The sequence below is a fragment of the Hippichthys cyanospilos genome, chromosome 9 (genome assembly GCF_059441005.1).
Source record: "Hippichthys cyanospilos isolate Australia breed blue-spotted pipefish chromosome 9, RoL_Hcya_1.0, whole genome shotgun sequence".
Classification (NCBI taxonomy): domain Eukaryota; kingdom Metazoa; phylum Chordata; class Actinopteri; order Syngnathiformes; family Syngnathidae; genus Hippichthys; species Hippichthys cyanospilos.
Window position 1 is genome coordinate 21357218 of NC_142377.1, and position 19375 is coordinate 21376592.

Below are 19375 nucleotides of genomic sequence, written 5' to 3' on the forward strand. Positions count from 1 at the left end.
ATTCTCTGTTTCTCCCATTCAATGCTGAGCGTTCACATTTTGGTCCGCTGGAATCGTTCAAATCTCTTTGGGCACACGTCGTTTTTCTTGTGCCAATAGTAGTTTGAGTCTGTTTTAAGGGTTTCAGTCATGTACTGTGAACGAATTGAATTACTGTATAAACAACCACAGTCAAAGCAAGAAGCGTTGATGGTATGTCTTTTCGTCTTTTGTTCTTGAACTCCAGTTCCATGAGAGCTATATGCTACATTTTGTCCTTCTCCCATTGCACCTGATTCAAACGATCAGCTCATCAGTAATTTCTGTGGAAACATGATAACCATCCTGATCATTTGAATCAGGATTTTTGAGGAACCGGAGTTGCCTACCCCTGAAACAGGGGTCCCGTCCAACATTTGGACTTGTGATCATAATAAAGTGGAAATACACTGTCACGCTCCGTGCTGACCACGAACATAAGATTTTGTCATCGTAATTATTGAGCAATAATTAACATTACCACAGTTGGCTGTGAAAAAAATACTCTTGACACACGCACAGACAATCATCCAAAATTAGGGTTTAGAGATATCACACCATTGGATTATCGTCAAGACAATGCTGTAGAGGCATCCGGTACTTGTGCCTTTTTTTGAGTTTGATTGCAGGGAGGGAAAAATACTAATGCTTGGACTGATTGTTGGTGTGTGTATTCAGGGCACAGAAAATACACACACACACACACACACACACACACAAATACATGGAGCACTGCTCTCACCAAGGCCTTAAACAGAAACCATAATATTGTTCCTAGACTGCTCCCGGGGATTTAAGAGCCGCGTGTTTTTGTTCGAGCAGACGGCATAGAGTTGATCGGAAATTTTTGGTTAATTTATTTGCTCTTTCCTGACTTGCGGTTGCAGATCTTATAAGGGCCGTAAAAAGGCCATTGATCTGCGGGTTCCCACTTGGATGCTAATGGAATGAAGGAAGAGGGGGTTGTTAGGTTTGATCAGATTTTCTTGCAGGGGCCCCATTTTGGCCATTGTCGACATCTGTTACATACTTTGGAAGAAAAAAATAAAGGAACGGTTCCATGTTTAGTACTGACACAAATTGTTCCATATATCTGAGAAAATGACGAATAGTCTATAAATTCTAATGGAATCAGTGAGTGAGCAGCCCTCTCCTGTTCTATAATCAATGAATTCTAAATATACTCACAAGTTAGTATAATAGTGCAGACTCTGGCACATGTCATTGGTTGTTCTATCATTTTTTTGCAATGAAGATACCAGAAGAAAGTTTAGTCACTTCTGAGAAATGAAACAGGGCATGTTTCTGTTATAGATTTGTATATAGTTAATATTGTTATAAATGGGCTCCTAGAAACGGAATACGCTTTTGAATAACCAGTTGTTTTCCATGTATTTGTATTTCTTCAGATGACTTTTGGGTGAGAGTTGCAGGGAATGCTAGACTGGTTACTGATCACAAGACACGTATTGACAAATGCGCATTCACCTTTCCCCCTAAATGAAGCGGATTGATTTATTAGGATGACCTTAAATGCACTGTAACGTGTATAAACGTGTAAACTTAATTTGACCCTCTCCAAACTTTTTCAATGCACGTCTAATTGTGGTGTTACAGTACCCGCTGTCCTCTATGTACAAGTTTAGAAAAAGTCAAATTAGGTTCACACGTAAAAATATTTTAGTGTATGATTTTGTATATGCTCAAGGTTACTTGATAGCCAATACCGCCGAGATTTTGCGAATAATGTATGTGAACATGTATCGACAACCTGAGTTAAATGAGAAACCTTTGACCGTGGGGCTGTTCACTCCACCCCCTGGGTTCTCAAAGGATATACTGCTTGTTTCTGTCTTTTGTTACTCAGCGTCCACATCGCATTAAATCGGACAGAATAGCAAAAAAAAAAAAAAGAGCAGCTCCACCCATCGGCCCCCGACTGGGACTTTACCATCCGAGCTCCACACAGAACGGTCTAACAGCCAGCCGCTTAATTGTTGAGCGCTACGCAGTTGTCATATGGCATTAGAGTGTGTACCTGGTCAGTTGGGGGCATGGTGACCCTTGTTTTGTTGTTCTCTACAGTGGGGTCAAGTGGGTGTGTGCAGCGTTACACCCTGTGGTATTATCCTGACCGTGCCGGGGCAGATGGGCTTCTGCCCGCAGCCCATTAGCGGCTTGCTGTAGGATACCTTCACAGATGCCGCCGACCTGTGTGCTCTATTAGCGAGCCATTTGGGACTGAGGGTTGTCTCAGATGCACATTAAAGACCTCCAAGTGACCTTTGGACTTGACGCCCAATACTGGATTGAGCTTATTAAAGGATACAAGTTGAGCCGCCCGCTACGTTCGACAGCCAGCGACTGAATTCATTAAGTGTATGCTTTATCTTGCCTGGGCCTGGTTCAGAAAATCCGTCCATCCGTTTTCTTTATCACAAATCCTTATTAGGGAAATTGGCGCACTGGAGTCTATCCCAGCTAACTTTGAATGAAGGCAATATGTTTTTTTTCTTTGAATGAAGGCAATATGCGGCATATAGCTCCCTGTTAGCTAATCTGTGCCTCTGCTTTACTTTTTGCATTATTGCAACATTTATTATTGCAACATTTCCTGCACGTCTCGCGTCTGCAGGTTAGCTAACAATGCATCACACGGTGTGTGTATGTGTGTGGACACAAGAGTTATTCATTGAACACTGAACTTCTTCATAGCTGCTAAGCAGAAGTGAAATAATGCATCGCTGTTAGTGCGGGAAATGAGCTGTATGCTGTATTTTGTAATAGTGTCATTTTGATGAAATCTTGACGATCACTGTTTACATCACAAGGAGAAATATTACTCATTACACCTTCAGGAAGCAAAATTTGGCTCTAGAAGAACATTAGGGAGGTTTGTTGGGGTTTTTCTTAAAATTCTTCCAAACTAAACACATCTAAGCATGCCTAGATTGGTCATGCTGGAACCGAAAGGGGCCTTCCCCAAACTCATCCCACACATTTGGAATTGATGTAGAATTAAAATTCAAAGGGGTGAACTAATGAGTCTTTCCTAAACACTTGTTGATTTATTTGTAGAATTTATTTATTTATTTTTGTATTTCGCCAGGCCTTGTCTGTTTGCTTTTTACAAAGATGTAACTCATGAGTCAGTTCATGTAAATGCAACTCTTGGCTCATGTTGTTAACTCCACCAGACTCTGAGACAACTGGAACTGTGTTGGAGCTGCACAATCTGCAGAAATGTCACATTCGTCATCAATCATTTGACAGCTTTTTTTGCACCCTAAGTGACAGCCGTGACGTGAATTTCCTATGAGTCAATGGACCAGTTGTGTTAATATATACCTTATTTGTCAAAGTAATTCAAAATTTTCATTTCAAAGCTTTATGTAAGCATTTTCCATTATTATAAATGTCCCTTTCGACAACTTAGTACAAAATGAAAACGACGGGTTGAAGTTTGAGTCGGAGAGTGTTAAATATATCATGGGAGATGCATCACACTTGCAACCCCCCCCCCCCCGCTTCTCCCACCTGCGGCATGCCGGCGGCTAAAGGAAAGAATGAAGAAACCCACAGAAAAGTTGCGTTATCTCAACTCGCTGGGATGTAGACAGGCTGTAAATGATAAAATCAGCCAAGCCAAAAAAGAGAGGAAGCTCGAGGTAATAAATCAAAACATGCACAGATAGGGCAAAGTGAATTTTTTTTTTTTTTTTACTGTTTTTAAATGATAGCATGCTAACCTGGTGGAAATGCTCCAAGCAATTCTGGCATGCAAAATTGAAACAAGATGAGTGATGTTCGGATGTTTCTTTTCGCCCTTGGCATTGCCAACCGATACATAAACAGATATGATATTTTATAAATAAAGCATTAAACGTTTGGCACATCACCCCCAAAAAATAGTTCATTAACAGTACCATCAATAATTGACCATGTTTAATCACAAAATCGCAAAAAAACGTTGCAACTAATAAATGAAACTTTTTCCGTTAACTTAGTTGGTGCAAAATCTCTCCTCCTCAACTCCGGAACCAAAACAAAATTCAAAGATGTGGATATAGACGACATGTCTTTTATTGTGTAAAATGGCAGCTATGATTGCAATCACCGTTTTTGTGTATCTTAGCACACGGCATCGTTATTTTTCCACCTGCCATGTCATGGTTATGATACAAATCCCCTCCTGCAGCAGTTCACTACTTTTGGCTTTGGCCATATGGTCTTAGACTCAAGTGTTTCCACAGAGTCTCTACAAGCGTTTTTTTTGATGAATGGATGTCCTTTAAGTCAGCAGCCGGGCCCCTTCCCCCATTAGCTAAACCATTTGTGTGTTGCGGGTGAAAAATGACAGCAGGGAGGTTCATGGATGCAGAGTTGGTCGAGATGGCTGCTGTCCCTGGTGGATTTTGAGTCAACAACGCTTGGATCTAATGATCTTGCTAAATTTACCTCCTAATTGCTCCCCATCTCTTTTGCCGCCAGCTAGCGACACACCAGCCGTGAACTTGATAGACGAGATGCTCCAAATGAATGAGAAATTGATTTTTGGACATCTTTGCTCTGCTTGAGATTAACTTCATCAAATTGGCTGAAAGAGGGGATCCTGAGTAATCCATAAATAGAAATTGCAAGGGAGTGTTGTGCTTCTGTGAGTGTTAGCACAACTGATAAACGCAGAGTATTTGTCCTGAGTGCAAGGTCAGGGGTTAGCTTGGGAGAGGCCGATTTTCACTCTTTCAAACCGACTCGCTATCATTATTCAGACCGTCTCAGTAATTCCCTTGATTATTATTATAAATTCCCCACTTGTTACAGCCACCATGCCAAACCAGCTGCAAAACACATATCAATGCTTTTTAATTGGCAAGCTTTTAATTTTCGTGAAGGCCACAAGCACACAATAAAAAGACATCTTTAAAAGAGTCCATAGTCTAATGGTAAATTTCTATAATACAAAAAAAAAAACCTCCTTTTCTAGTATCATCATGGCCACCATGCTTTCTCCCGACCCAGAGATAATCCAGATTATGTCCAAGTGTGTTAGAGGCTGAGGATGAGCTTTCACCCAAGAACCCTCGTGCACTCTAACCTTTCACAGGCAGCTGTCCTTTGCAGTGGATGACGAGGGAAGAGCATTAGGTCCTTGGCAGTCACACGTCGGCATTTGGCAGGGCGGTATAACATGATGGGGGTTATAATCCCTACCGTATTTTCAGCATTATAAGGCACACCTTCAACAAATGGCCTATTTTAAAACCGTTTTCATATATAAGGCGCACCACATTATTAGCTACAGGTGGTTGGGGTTGCGGTATGCATCCACTAGATGGAGCTGCGCTAAAGGGAACGTTAACAAAACAATCAGATAAATCCGTCAGACTTTATTATTAGACAATCAGAAATTAAGAATAAAGACGATTTGTGGAAAGTACTATCTGAAGAATAAGGAAAAAAAATACCTTTTAATTACTTTAAAAGACTGTTTAGATCTATGCCAAGACCAATCTGTTTCTAGCGGGTTAACCAAGAAAATGCACATTTTTATGTTTTCATGTCATAATTATATTTGTGACATTTTTTTTCTTCAAAACACAAGGACTGAAATTATGTAAACATTTTTGCCCTTTGTTTGCCAACCGTTCTAAACGTTTTCCGACACACATTTTTTGCAATAGGCTTCATTCTTTAATTTCACTCTTCGTTGTATACACGCTATTAAAATGTCAAATGTCTTTCATATGTCCGGTTGAGGCTTTGTTCAAAGGGAAATAAAACATGTAGTCTTCTTCATTTTTGAATCGCTCCATATTCCCAGGCATAATAAAGACATTTTGGATCTGATACCAAGGCATAGCATGTGACCTCTCCTCCTTCTGAAATATGCGTAAGATCTTCCCTTGAGCTTTTAATTAACCTTTCCTGTCATCTGAAATGGCAGATATAGATTTGTTATAATCTCTTCTCTATTTATTCCGCTCAGGAAGTCACTTTGCTCCTTGAATCAATGTTTTTTCTGCTTTCCAGCCATGTAGGCAGTCAGGCGGGCAGGTGTCTTGTGATTTGATGTGGGGATCAGAGAACTCTATTTCTTGGTGGGCGCGCACACACACACGCGCGCACACGCACATGTGTATCAGTGGTAGACGAGCGTGAAGAGCATCTGAGCGACAGCATCCGGAAGCGCAGAGATAAGGCGCAATCTGCTTGCAATTATTTCTGCTTGACAGGCGCAGGTAAGCGGCAATCAGCTTCTATGACGCGTGTTCTGAGTCAATAGTCCCAACCCCGACCGCGGAGGTGAGGGAGTGATTACGAGCCCGACACAAAGCCCAGAAAGGTCTCTCTGGTAGGCAAAAGTCACTTATCAATACCATACGCAGAATTCAAGTCTTAAATTCACCAAGCATCCATACATCCATTTCTGATGGATTGTTTTTATTAGAGGTTACATGTGGGTGATTTTTGGTGGGGAGGCGGGATCCATCCTGGACTGGCCACCAACCAATAGCATCTCACAGATCAAGCAAACATTCATGGGCAAAATAGTATAACTCAAAGATCAGCAAACCTTGGTCTGAATGTCTAAAAACATTATTTGATAACATTATCAAATTCAACAATACTTCAATACTTCCAATACATGAATGCTCAACATATGTATTGTTTCTGATTGTGACTTTTGTAAGTGTGTGCTCAGCACAAGTTGAGCGGAACCACAGTCTCCATGATTGTGATGCGAAATTAGGAAGTGATTTGTTGCTAGCGACTGCTTGTGTTGAGTGCTTGTATAACATGTCTCACAAGTCACTCACCACAGTGAAAATGAAAACAAGAAATTGGCCACCACAATGTAATTGCGGTGTTGATAGGACCGAGCCTTCGAGTAATTACCTCCTAAAAAAAGGTTTGTAATTGCTTATAGATGCCACAAAGAACTATGGAAGCAAAGTTACTCAACTCACTTCGACATGGCTCCTTGGCATCGAGATACAGTACGACAAACAGGCACAAAGGCAAATATTATATGTTAATGCGTTTGCTTGAACAGAAAAAAAGAGGAAACCAGATTATAGCTTCTAGAAAAACCACTATAGCTTCTTTAGTTTTTTTCTATGACTATTCAGTCCATCTTTGAATTTTCTGTCTGTCAGGATGCATTAGCATCTTGATGCATGTCACACATCAGTCCGGCGTTATAAAACAGACATTTTAGTTATGTTTGTGGTGCGATTTGTTTGCCATGATAACATGCACAGTAGGAGGAGTAAGAACACAAATGCACGTTTTTCGTTTTACTCCTCATGTGTGTGTTTTCACATTTGAAAAATAATTATCAGTAAGCTTATATGTATTTCCCGCTTTGTAAATTATATCAATATTTCACTGGAGGGGTCTTCATTTGTGCACGCACGGCTGCAGACAAGCCGTAGCACGGAGGGGCCACGCCCCGACATCAAGCCAACAAGAATTCAAGCATGCAACATGCCACAGATGCCTGGACAAGTGTGTCGGATCTTTCTGCCCCCGCCTCTAAATCCCCTTTCATCTTTCAGCAGAGACTTGATTTGGAAGGCTGTTAGCGGCATGACAAGAAGTGCTCAGAATGTTGGAGAGCTACAACTTTTCTCAGCCGCTAATATCTCTTTTCGCTGAAAAACCGCATCCAGCAGGTGAACTACACCCACAGGTCTTTGCATTGTAAGAGAGTCATGGGAAACACGTTGGCTTCTATCAAACACATGTTATTTTCACTAAGAACGTGAAACAAAAGACTAACATCACAGAAAGAAAAAGTGCATTCGGCTTCACTTTGTCTGGTAATAATTACAAAGTCATCGCTGCTTTGGAAAGAGTAATATACAACAGACCCTGTGGTTTTCGGAGACACACACTGTCATTGTTGAATTTCCCCGTGGGTTTTGAATTGTGCGTTCTAACACGATATCAAAGGCGGATTGTGTTTTTCTAACATTTTCCAGGCGTTTTGAATACAAGCGTTGATAAATGAGTGGTAAAAACGTACACGGATGAAGGCGGCTTGCTGTTGTCATACCGCTGTTGTTATCTCACCACGCTACAGGCAATATTTGTGTTAAGGCATGTCTCCGCTTTGCAAAGGCATTACGTGTCTCATGGATGCAAGGGTGCAGTTTTACCAATTCCAATGTCCTGATGAATGTCTTTTTATAGTGTCATCGTAACCCACATAAATGTGTAATGCATCTTTCTGCAGGCTTTGTTATAGAGGCAAGGAGATTTCACCTAAGTGGCGTTATTAAGTGTCCTCCGTGGTATTTTATTGTTCATTTATTCGCCTTCTTCAGACATTATAGGCTTCTTCAGTATATTGCACTTTTTTATAGTTCATAAGTGCAAATGCAGATGGGTGGTAAAATGGGGTTTGCGAGCATGTGCAAACACGCAAGACGTGTTGAAGTGTTTTTTTTTTCTTCACACCGCAGGCTGTCTTGCTTCTTTACCAAACATTAAGCCATCAGAAATATGCAGACCTCCGCGAGCGTGTGATGTCCTTTATTGCTTTTTTGTTTGATTTCATCTCATACACACAGTAAAACATCATTAACACAATTCGCCGGAAGGGCTTTGGGCGAGGAAAGCCGAAAAAGGATGAATGTGAAATAGTTGCTGTCCAAACCGCAATTACACTGTACATAATTCCCAGATTACAATTGATGCCGAAGCTCGGACTGACCTACAGTATTTGTAAAAAGTATGTCATTGTTTATATAAAAATAAATTAGAAGCCCAGCGTGTTGCATGAGTGCTGATTATAATGATTAATTTTTGGTGGAGGTCTGTGTACGTTCTACTTCATCCAGTTTTGGTTCTTTACATCGAAACTGGACCTGTATGCTTGAGTTACGCCCCATGGTTCAAGTCCCTCCTTTTTTTCTCTCGAAAATTGGGATATATGCCATAGACTCGAATGTATGTAGAACTTGCTGAAAATCCAATTTAAGTGTGTCATCATTGCAAAGATGGGATATACATTGTCATAAATGCACCAATCATCCGCACTGCATATTCAATATTTTTGCACTCTTGGTCGTGTTGGATTGAGCGGCTAAACTTCTATGAAACAAGCCGAAGCTCTGTCTAATAGAAACCTAGTGCTTTGGTGCCATCTTGTGGCATTTATAACAATCATAAACTACCTGTGGCAATAATTGTATTAATTAAGCATCAGGCATTTGGACATGAAGTGTAAATCCAGTCTGTCCGCTCAAAGACTGGTACCTTTTTTGTCCTTTGGTCCAGCATTAACACACACAATTTAAGTTGGGTGCAGACCAAAATCAACCCATCCAAGACCACCTGAAAGAAAACTCTGCGGGGTAATTGTGAGAAAACGATCGAGCCAGAATGTCAGGTTCTAAGCAGATGTTGGTAAAGCACCCACAGGTTCAAAGTCAGACGGGTGTATAGTATGCAAGCTCTCGAGACATCTTTGCAGGATCGCATTCACCATTTAGCACCAGTGGGTTCCCATTCACACGCCTGCTGTGTGCAGATGTGATCAGTGTGAGGCGTCGTGGCATGTGAGAGATTGATTCCCTCTTCGCCAGCAAGCAGTCACATATATCGTTTTACCTCCTGAAAGGACTCCCAGCGGCAGCTGAGAAGCCCGCAGACCTTCTGGCACTGAATTCACTGATTTGAAGATGTCTTTTTTCAAGTGGAAACAACACCATGTATGACTTTTGATTCCAAATAAAGCAGGCAGATGTTCTGGCGTCTCCCCGTCAACGGGAGTGTATTTTATCTTATGTATCCTATTCCTCGTGAGCGAGCCACAGAGCAGCAGGGGTGTTTGTCTGCTCCCACTGAACAGGAACATGAGTAGGTCCTCTGGCGTTCTCTGCAAATATATGCTGGGCTTTGTGGGGGCTTCCTTTCCCAAGAACATTTGAATGGGAGCGAGAGATTGGGAGGTACCGGGTGGACACCGGGCTGTCTTCCTTCCACCGAGCAATTATTCCCTGAAAGCCTCCCACCTGCCAAGGAGGGACGGATGTTGCAACATTCCGCGTGATATGATTAGAGACGTTAGGGAGAGAGCGGGTCTCCGCGGCTGAAGAATTTGGTCTTTACCGTCATTCCGAGGCAAAAAGAAGGTGAGGAAGGCCAGGAAGTCGTATCTGTATTTGGTTAACTTACAACTGCCCGACAGATTATTCCTGTCGCTGTTCAACAAGGACGTGGAAAAATCAGAAAAGGACTAAATGGAATGTTATTATGATTTGGTTCGACATACAGGGCTGATTAATATTGGGTTTCAGTTCCAACCCTTCTGAGCTCCGCAGAGTGGCATTGGGTTGGAATGAAAACATCCATTTCCCTTTTCTAAAGCAGCTTATTCTCACTAGGGTTGCTGGCTTGCTGGTGCCTATCCCAACTGTGCCTCTGTACCGTAGATGCTGTTGATTCGCGGTTTCAATTATTGACCAAAAATTGCGACATTATGGTTGTATCTTGATTTGTGAGTCTAATTTCTCCTATGACTGAAAGATGGCTTCCATAATTGAATGATTGGCGACCAATCTGGGGCGCAGTCTCTCTTTTTTTGCTCGAAAAGATCTGGGACAGGGTCCAGACACATTGAAAATGGACGCGAGTGTAATCATTACACCACTTCCTTCACGGCGCTGTGGTTGGATATACAGCTATATATATTTAGGAAAAAAACACATGTACTTTCATGGATGTTTTAAAATAAGGACTGTATTGTGTAAAATAACTTTGGGGCGTCTGAGGGTTCTCTGCCTCATTACTACTGTTTATGCCCATGTGGCAACATTATATGTGTCTTTGTGTACGCGGGTGGTGCAAAGTAGTAAAGATACCCTCACGGCTGATCCAAGCAAGAGGATAAATTGAGAATTTGGCGCCACAACGGAGCAGCCGGCGCACCATCCCCTATGACCACGTCTGTGATTTGTGTTTTCCAATTTTACGGTATGTTTTTCTACCACCACAGCCTCAAACAAAACCATTTATTTTCCTTCTCTTTCTTTGACAGAGTTAAAGTCGACCGGCACCGCTCACCACTTCTCTTTCTTGCTAAACTCAAGCGACTATCGAATTCTTCGCATGGACGAGGACCACGACCGCATGTATGTGGGCAGCAAAGATTACATCCTGTCTCTGGATCTGCACGACATAAACAAGGAGCCGCTCATTGTAAGGATTGCAATGCGAAGGGGTTTGACTATAGTCCTTCAGTTCGGCTTGTTGATTTTTTTTTTTTTTCTTTTCTTTTTGTAAGATCCACTGGCCTGTTGCCCCTCAGAGGAAGTCTGAATGTGTCCTGTCTGGAAAAGACACCAATGTGAGTGTTACAAAGACAACATCAAAAATCACCATGGCTTCCCGTCCTTGCTCCAGATGAACAAGACCATGCACCTCACACATACCAAAATCTAGACAATCACATTTGTTACCAGTCTTGGATCTAGACCTAACTGCTTGAAAATATACCTTATAAAAGTGAGCAAGGTAGGGGTGTTCAATACTGCTTTATTTCATACCGATACCAGTACAAGTACTCAGCTCTATGTCACCGATACAAAGTATTATTACTTTTGATACACAAAATTTCCCCTCCAAAAACAATGAGAGGTCAGTTTAAAGGCCTACCTATTTCAATGAAGTATTTTCCTTAAATTTCATAAAAATGACAAAATTGATTATTTTTCTAATTGGCAATTTCTAGTTCATGATCATAGAACCGCTCTAAGAGAGCAGCCGATACACATATTAGAATACCGATACCTTGAAATAAGGCCAGGTATTGGTGCTCGTCTGCACTTGGAAAGAAGAGTCTGACTGCATCAATTAAAGCTTTTTTGTGGTTCTCTTGAATATCGTTGACTTGGGGGGCGGGGGGGTCCCGAGTCATTCACTACTGTTACCGCGTTAATGTCATCAGCGGGGCCCGCATTGTGGGGGTAGGGGTCTTCTTCCACAGTGCCACTTGGCTGTCACACTCTCATCCAAGATAGTGACAGCGTTGATTGCTGATTGCAAACAGCTGCTCTCAATGACGCTCGAGGGAGCAGTTCCTCGGAATGGGCCGCGCGGGACGCTCTTCATAGAACACATGCATCACGGCATATTACGCATACGTATGTACGCGTATTTATAGGACCCAAGATACTCAGGCGGGGTGAAGGCCATCTTGGAATTGCTATTTATTATTCTTCTTCCCATGAATGAGTCGCCTTTTTGGGGGCCTCGGCGTGTCCGATCGCCTTTATCCAACTCTCTAAAACTAACTCGGTAGCACCCCCTGGAAAGTTAGAAACCCACTTTCACCTTGATATGTGAAACATGGTAAAACATGAAATTGGGTGGACTGGTTTATCATAAGAGAAAACATTTGAGGACTCATGCCTAAATTTCAAAGGGAAGTCAGCCATTTTGTTTGGTGGCAGCCATTTTTGGGCAAAATAATGCACAAATTTGACCCATTCCTACTTGTGAATTTGAATAAATGTTCCCAAAAAACAACAAGACATCTTAAATCGTGGATAAGCAATTGATGGCCCAAAGCTTCACGTGGCCTACCCAGTGTTTCATTTGAAATACTTGAAAAAAAAACTGTTTAATGCCTTCATTTTAGCCCAATTGCCCCAAAACGTGTTATTTTGTACGTTTCATTCAAAATTTCTCAGTTTTGCATTCATCTGGTGTGAGCTTGTGTCCCCCTCTATGTAGCGCCTCTCAGTCACGCTAATGAAAAATCTTGACTCCCTCCATCATTCAAGTTGACCATCCCTGCTCTAGAAGCTTTTTTTGATCACTTTCAATCTGGTCGTGACGTTTTGCCAAAGTTGGATTATTTCAAGGATTTACAATAAAAAAGTGTGTGCAATTTCCAATATGGCCCAAACAATGGGCACTCTTGCTGTATTGTATCGTACTTTGTATTTTTATGAGGGGCAGTGTGACTCACAACAACACAACGTTCTTGAATACACTTTTGGAAACTGCATCTGCCTTGTAGTTTTGTTATTACTTTGCGATGGACAGGTAACTGAGCCAATTCCATTCAGACCTGGTCCAATTTTCACATAAAACATGGGAACTATTTATTGTTACCATTTTGCATGATAGGTCAAATCTCATGAGGTCAGGTTTCGAATTTGTAGCGCTTTTGTCCATTTTTTGCTGCCTTCTGGATAAAATCCTGCTGGAAAGCGCCGATTCATGTTCTTGTAATTATTTCACATTTTGCGGTCCAAACAACAGGCAAACAAAAAAGGGGCAGTTAGCCTTTAGTAGCTTCCAGACTTCTCTGAAGTGTTAATACGATCCACACATGCAAACAGGGGCTAATCCTCCCCTTCTCTCTCCTGCACAGGGCGGAAGCTAATCATTGAAATGCATACAAAAGCCAGATCTCTTTGCTTTTGAGGTACACCCACACATTTCATCAGAAGGAGAGAAGTGGAGGGGAGTGACGAGGTAGAGAGAGCAGGCTGCTGTTTATCCAACTGGAATCTTCATTTGTGAATGTTCGCTGACCCGTTGCCTCTCTCTCTCTCTCTCTCTGCCTTGGGCTGCTTGGTATCGGCCTCTCATTTTTTCGTCTGAGCAGTCCGTGTCTGCGGCTTTGAAATTTCATCAGTAAACAAAAGAAATAATGTCGGTTGGCAGCGGACAAGTCTTCACCGCAATCTTCACCTGCTCTTTAGGGGCCCAGACAGATGATGACAATTCAGAAGCAATTGACAGTGGATGTCGGTGCGAGGCAGGAGGTCAAAGGCAATCATTCCTGCCGCGTTCTCAGTGGGGGGGGACACAACTGGACACACACATACGCCGACACACACACGCGCGCGGACGCGCTTGCCAACAAGCCTCAGACTCGCACATCTGTTGTGTTGCTAAGAACTGCCAAAAATAGCTCATCTCCTATCTTGCATACGCAAATCTTTGTTTTGTATGTTATGTTTTCACATGCAACTCTAATGCCCTAAAATATGTATCACGGCTGCAGCATACCGTGAACAACTCTAATATCCCCTCTTAGGGGTTGACTAGTAATAAATTCATCTTTTTGGTTTTTATTCCTTTACCAATTATTTGCTGAAATACATTTACCTGTTCATGGCATAATAATATTAGTTGAGTCTGGGTTGTTAATGGAAATGAGGAAGGTCTATGCTCATACATGCACACTTATGGTGCCTTCTTCCATATTTTAACAATATACAAGTAAACTTTGAATTTATTTTTCAAATGTATTTCAATGGAAGTGACATGAACCTGTTATATCATCAGAGGCATCTTTACTAATTTAGCTGTTTTCAGCAGTAAAACATCAATATACACCAAAGGATGACCACTCAGATAATCTTGTAGGCGTCTCATATTCAGAATTGAATTTTTAAAACATGCAAATTTGATCCCTCCTAACTGTATGAGGACACAGCCGGTTTATCAAACCGAAACAAGAAACTGCCAGGAGCGCTTCTGATTCGCTTGCGTTGTGATGGCCAGTGTGACCTCTGAAGTCATCCCCACGCCGAACCAAACATATTACTCACGTTTTCTAGCGCCAGTACATTGAGTAGTAGAATCCCCAGCAGTCCTCACACGCTGCTTCAATTCTGCTCTTTAAATTCTCCCCGACAGCCCCAAGTGATCTGGGCTCGGGCCCGGGGCCGAGCGTGGAACAGAGCTGCCAAACAAGCCAGCAGAGGAAATGATAGATGTGACGGCTTTAAGCTTGGCAGAGGGGCTTATTAACCACCAGTGGGGTATTATCTATTATGCAAATGGTTCTTTTAACATAGCTTCTTTTTTTTTTTTTGCTCCAAGTCAGGATGCTTTCATTATCATGTGTTAGGTGATTGGGAAATAAAACAATATAAAAAATAAAACCACCTTTTGGAGTCAGGGCTTCATTTTATGCTACTTTTGCACAACTTGTTCATTATGGGATTTTCCTTCCCTTTCCTGACGAGCTGTTTTGTACTATGCAAAATTGCGCGGATTACACTGGTGAATTTTTCGAGAGTTAAAAAAACAAAACAAAATTTCCGTCAAGTTTGTCCCACTAAAAATGAGTTCCTTCTGTTCAGAATGAGCCCCACTCCCATACTGCTCTCAGTTTTCTTTCCATACGCTTGTGCATATGTGTATGGAAAGCAAACTACAAATGGCTGTTCCCCTACAAAAAAAATGCCCTCGCAAGTACTTAATGCTGTTCAATTCTAACCCATCCATAAAAATAACCTATACGTACATTAAAACACACAAAATTTCCATTCCATTTGTTTTCCATCTGTATACTGTATATCATGACACAACAGGACTTGAATCTTGACTGATGACGATTGTGTTGCCCTTCAGGGCGAATGCGGCAACTTCATTCGCCTGATCGAGCCGTGGAACCGCACTCACCTGTACGTGTGCGGAACGGGAGCGTACAACCCCATCTGCACATACGTGGACCGTGGACGCAGGTCACAGGTAACCTTGCAACTCAGCCTTAAGCCCGCTCTCCTTTTTAACAGCCGCGTCTGTCAATCAAGCTCGATTTGCTGATGCTGCCCGTCCGCCCGCTCTCGCTCCTCTTCATCCATTGTGCTTTCGTTCTTTCGTTTTCCCTCACTCACTTGCTGTCGACTTGAATGGCTGGTGTTACAATGTAGCCACATTTCCACTGAGGAGATACAGTTGAAGGTTTTTTTGAAGGGTCCCAACGCACTAGCCTGGTTGTGAGCTCGCCTCTCCTCTCCGGCCTTCCTTTGTGGACTTTGCATGCTCTCCCTGTGCCTGCGCAGTTTTGTTTTTTTTCAGGTACTCCAGTTTCCATTTTTCATTCCACGAAAAACCTGCATGGTCGTCGATTGGGCATTCTAAATCGTCCTCAGGTGTTGTGTGTATGAATGGTGCCCTATGATTGGCTGGCAACCAGTTCAGGATGTGACCTGCCTTTGTCCACAAGTTAGCTGGAATAAGCTCCGGTGTTAGCCTCGTGGCTTTTTGTTCAATACATAATATTGGTTGCAATTTGTGTTCCGGTTGAAGAGCCCAACAGTTATCAAGCTCAACTTTGGAAACACCGAGCCGAACTTCTAATGTGTCAACAGTGTGTGACCTATACTGTATATACATCTTCATAGTAATTGCTGAAAGTATAAGGCTAGTTGATGAAAAGCTTCATCCACCATTGTGTGAGCTTTGTAGTTCTTTGCTTTTCAAATCCAGTTCCAAGTTCCACACTTAGTCATCATGGTTGCAAGAGCTTTACCAAGCATTGGCCTTTACCAGTACGGTGCAGTGGCTCATTTACATAAAACAGGACTTCCCCTTCTCATGACCGGCTGATTTAACCAGGCAAACAAAAAATAATGTGAACTGTGTGCTTTAAACAGTCATATATGTTTAGCTTCGGCCAACAAGTTGATTTGGCTAAATGCTAACGAACAATACCCAACAAATAGCATCGGGTCATGGTGTTGTAAGCCTTTAAGCAATTCAGATTTAAGGACAAATAAAGCCCATGTATTCCCATGAGTAACAGATACGTAAATGCAGTAAGTGAATAGTATTGCGATACTTGCTAGCATGCATTACAGTAACTTTTTTAGCAATCGTGTGTATTGTGAGGCTCCTACATGGCCAAGGCGCGCCTCAGAAGAAGCAGCACAATGTCTATAAAATTGAAGCAAGAAATACAGTTATATACTGTTGAATTTCTCTTATTACATGTTACTATGATGTCTTGATAATGGATAATTCTTCATAAAGATGAAGAATCATTGTTTGTAATTTTCTCACAGCTCAGATTAGGCCCCTATCCCGCTCACTTTGACTGGACATGCAGCAAATTCTTTGCCTGTAATCCCCTCCATCCACCTGTTTATACAGAGCAGACTCGGTAGGTCTGTCTTTCTGTCTGGCTAAGAGCCCCTGAAAAGCCATCACCACCAATGGAGCCTCTCATCCATCATCGCCCTCGTAGCTCCGCCCCCTCCTCGGGCGCGATGACCGCCAGTGGGCGGGAGGGATGCAGCTGCGGGCCTTGCGCCTTCCGTTCCTCTGCCTGTTTAGGATCACCCTTCAAATGGGGCGGGAGGGGTCACGTTTCATCGTAAAGGTCAGTCGGCCTTCTATCGTTCGGCATTATACTCTTTAATGGAGACAAATTGTTTTTTTCTTTCACAAGATAAAACTGTTTCCTGATCACTGACTAAACAGTCTTTGACAAATTTTGGTTGAAATACACAAAGAATGAGTATTGCCGCAAAGTCATTTGTCACACTATAGTTCAAATGGTAGAGTTTTAGGAGATAGTTTTGCGTCCTGTGGCATTCGTTACCATGACAACGGTGGACGGAGGCGGAGCGTGCAATGAAGCGAGTGGGTGTTACCAGAAAATATGGCCTGCGGTCCATATTGTTTTATAAATTTCCGCCAGTGTTTACATTTTCAAATCATTATTTCTTGAACATTCCTTGCAAATCCATGCCCCATAACGGGTGAGCTATATTTAGAACCGATTTTGATTGAATGCATCAAAAGTACTTTTTCCATGTCTCAAAATCTTCTGCGTGAGGTTTGCACGATATGCACAAGATCAACCGCCGATCCCACCTTTTGACACTTTTTTTTCCCCCTCAAATCCTTTTCCGTTCCCACGTTTTGTTCCTCTTTTCCCCGCTCTTCTGTTTGTGTCATTATCGTCCACCGGACAAATCCGTCTTTGTTCCGGCCAGTCACGTGTCAGTAACGAGACGGCCAAATGTGCCATGTCTGTGTTTTAGGGCTCCTACTACCTCCAGGCCCCCAAATCTGGAGGGAGAACCAATCGGGCAGCGGACCAGAATGCCGCGTCAGAGCTTTTGGAGGCCAAGGTGGGCTTTGTGAGGGGGCTCTGCACTTTTTCAAAGAATTGAATTAGAAGTCTGGTGCCCACCTGGAGAGCTCACTTTGGGAGTTGCGAGGACATGGTTTGAAGTAAAATAAACGGCCTTCTCCATGACATTTCGTGTTTTTGTTGGGGGTGCAAATGAGAAAATCAAATGACAGAGGTCATCTTAAATTGCAAGCCCTCTGCAAAAAAAAGTGCGCTAAAACATTTCCTGACGAGACTGCAGAGCAAACAATACTTCAAATATTGATGTCACTGACAAAATTATGATGAGGGACTAAAATCATCATCTTAAAAGTACACTGTCCTATAAAATCCTGCAAAAAAACAAAAATTTGTTTTATTTATATTTCTTGTTTTTGGCTGTGAGGCTCCAGTCCAGGCCTTCAGCATAACTTATTAGAGTTGAATAATTAGGTTAAAAACACAGATGTGATTATTGTTATTTTGACCTAATGAATTTAAATGAACTCCAGTTCAGTTCAAAATTTTTTGGACTGAGGTGGTCCCAATACCCGATTGAGTTGTTTTGATATGTTGGCTAGAGCGTGTCAGTGTCATCCTCTGATTGGATCAGTGATCAGTTATTGTTTTTTCAGTCTTCACAGTTTTCCACAATATTTTGGCCAACAAATTCAGAATGCGACGTGAATGCGGGCAATATATAATCCCGTAAAAAGTAAAAAAAAAATGTAAACTGGTGTAATAGATGACACTCACAAATTACAATATCTTGGTATTATTTTTCTCATAGTCCAGTAGAAAAATAAATAAATAAATAAATAAATATATAACATAATTAATTTTTTAAAATAATTAATTTTTTAAAATCGCCTTGCCTGGCGGCACGGTAATGTCGCATAAAATTCATAGATATGCAAATTGCTTCCAGTGGTTCACTTTATCTCTTGTCAGTCTATCGGTCTTCTGCAGCCGAGGGATTTCTTGAGGTTGGCGGCCATTTTGTTTGCAGGGTCACAATTGTGCATTTTCAGCCGCGGAATCCCTGTTTTTTCCAGCCTGCCGTCGAGCCGTCTTTGAAGACCCGAGCGGGCTGCCGGTGCGCCCGGATCCAGCGTTGACACAGATGTTAAAGATGTCCTCTTTTCACTGTAATGAGTTCTCGTTTGAGCCACTAACATCACAGGCGCGGCGGAGGGCGTCTTTTCGGAAGGCTCTCAGCACTTTTTCCCTCCGCCGCCTTCATCTCACCGATAAAACCGCCTTTGTCTGCTTTTGGTTGCCCTCAGCAGATCCAGTTGTGCCTGCGGGGTCACAGCCAAGCATTTTTAACTCCGCACTGTTTAGTTAGATATTCATGTTGTTTTCAAAACCCACCGCCTTTAACAGCAACTTCAAGGAGTAACCCCTTTACCGCTGTCCAAAATATATTCTCCAAACGCAATAAATCCATTCGCAAGTTACAGAAGAAGTGAGAAA

The 19375-nt window shown here is 42.1% G+C and overlaps 1 protein-coding gene across 1 annotated transcript in view; it reads left to right on the top strand.

Annotated features, from left to right (window-relative positions):
* sema3fa (sema domain, immunoglobulin domain (Ig), short basic domain, secreted, (semaphorin) 3Fa) overlaps positions 1-19375 on the top strand; it is a 57258-nt gene that overhangs the window by 19843 nt on the left and 18040 nt on the right. Inside the window, exons 3-6 of the mRNA XM_088423196.1 lie at positions 11069-11229; positions 11315-11377; positions 15409-15528; positions 17829-17918. Of these exons, the coding sequence (XP_088279322.1) occupies positions 11069-11229; positions 11315-11377; positions 15409-15528; positions 17829-17918 (434 nt within the window). The remainder of the gene's footprint in view (positions 1-11068; positions 11230-11314; positions 11378-15408; positions 15529-17828; positions 17919-19375) is intronic.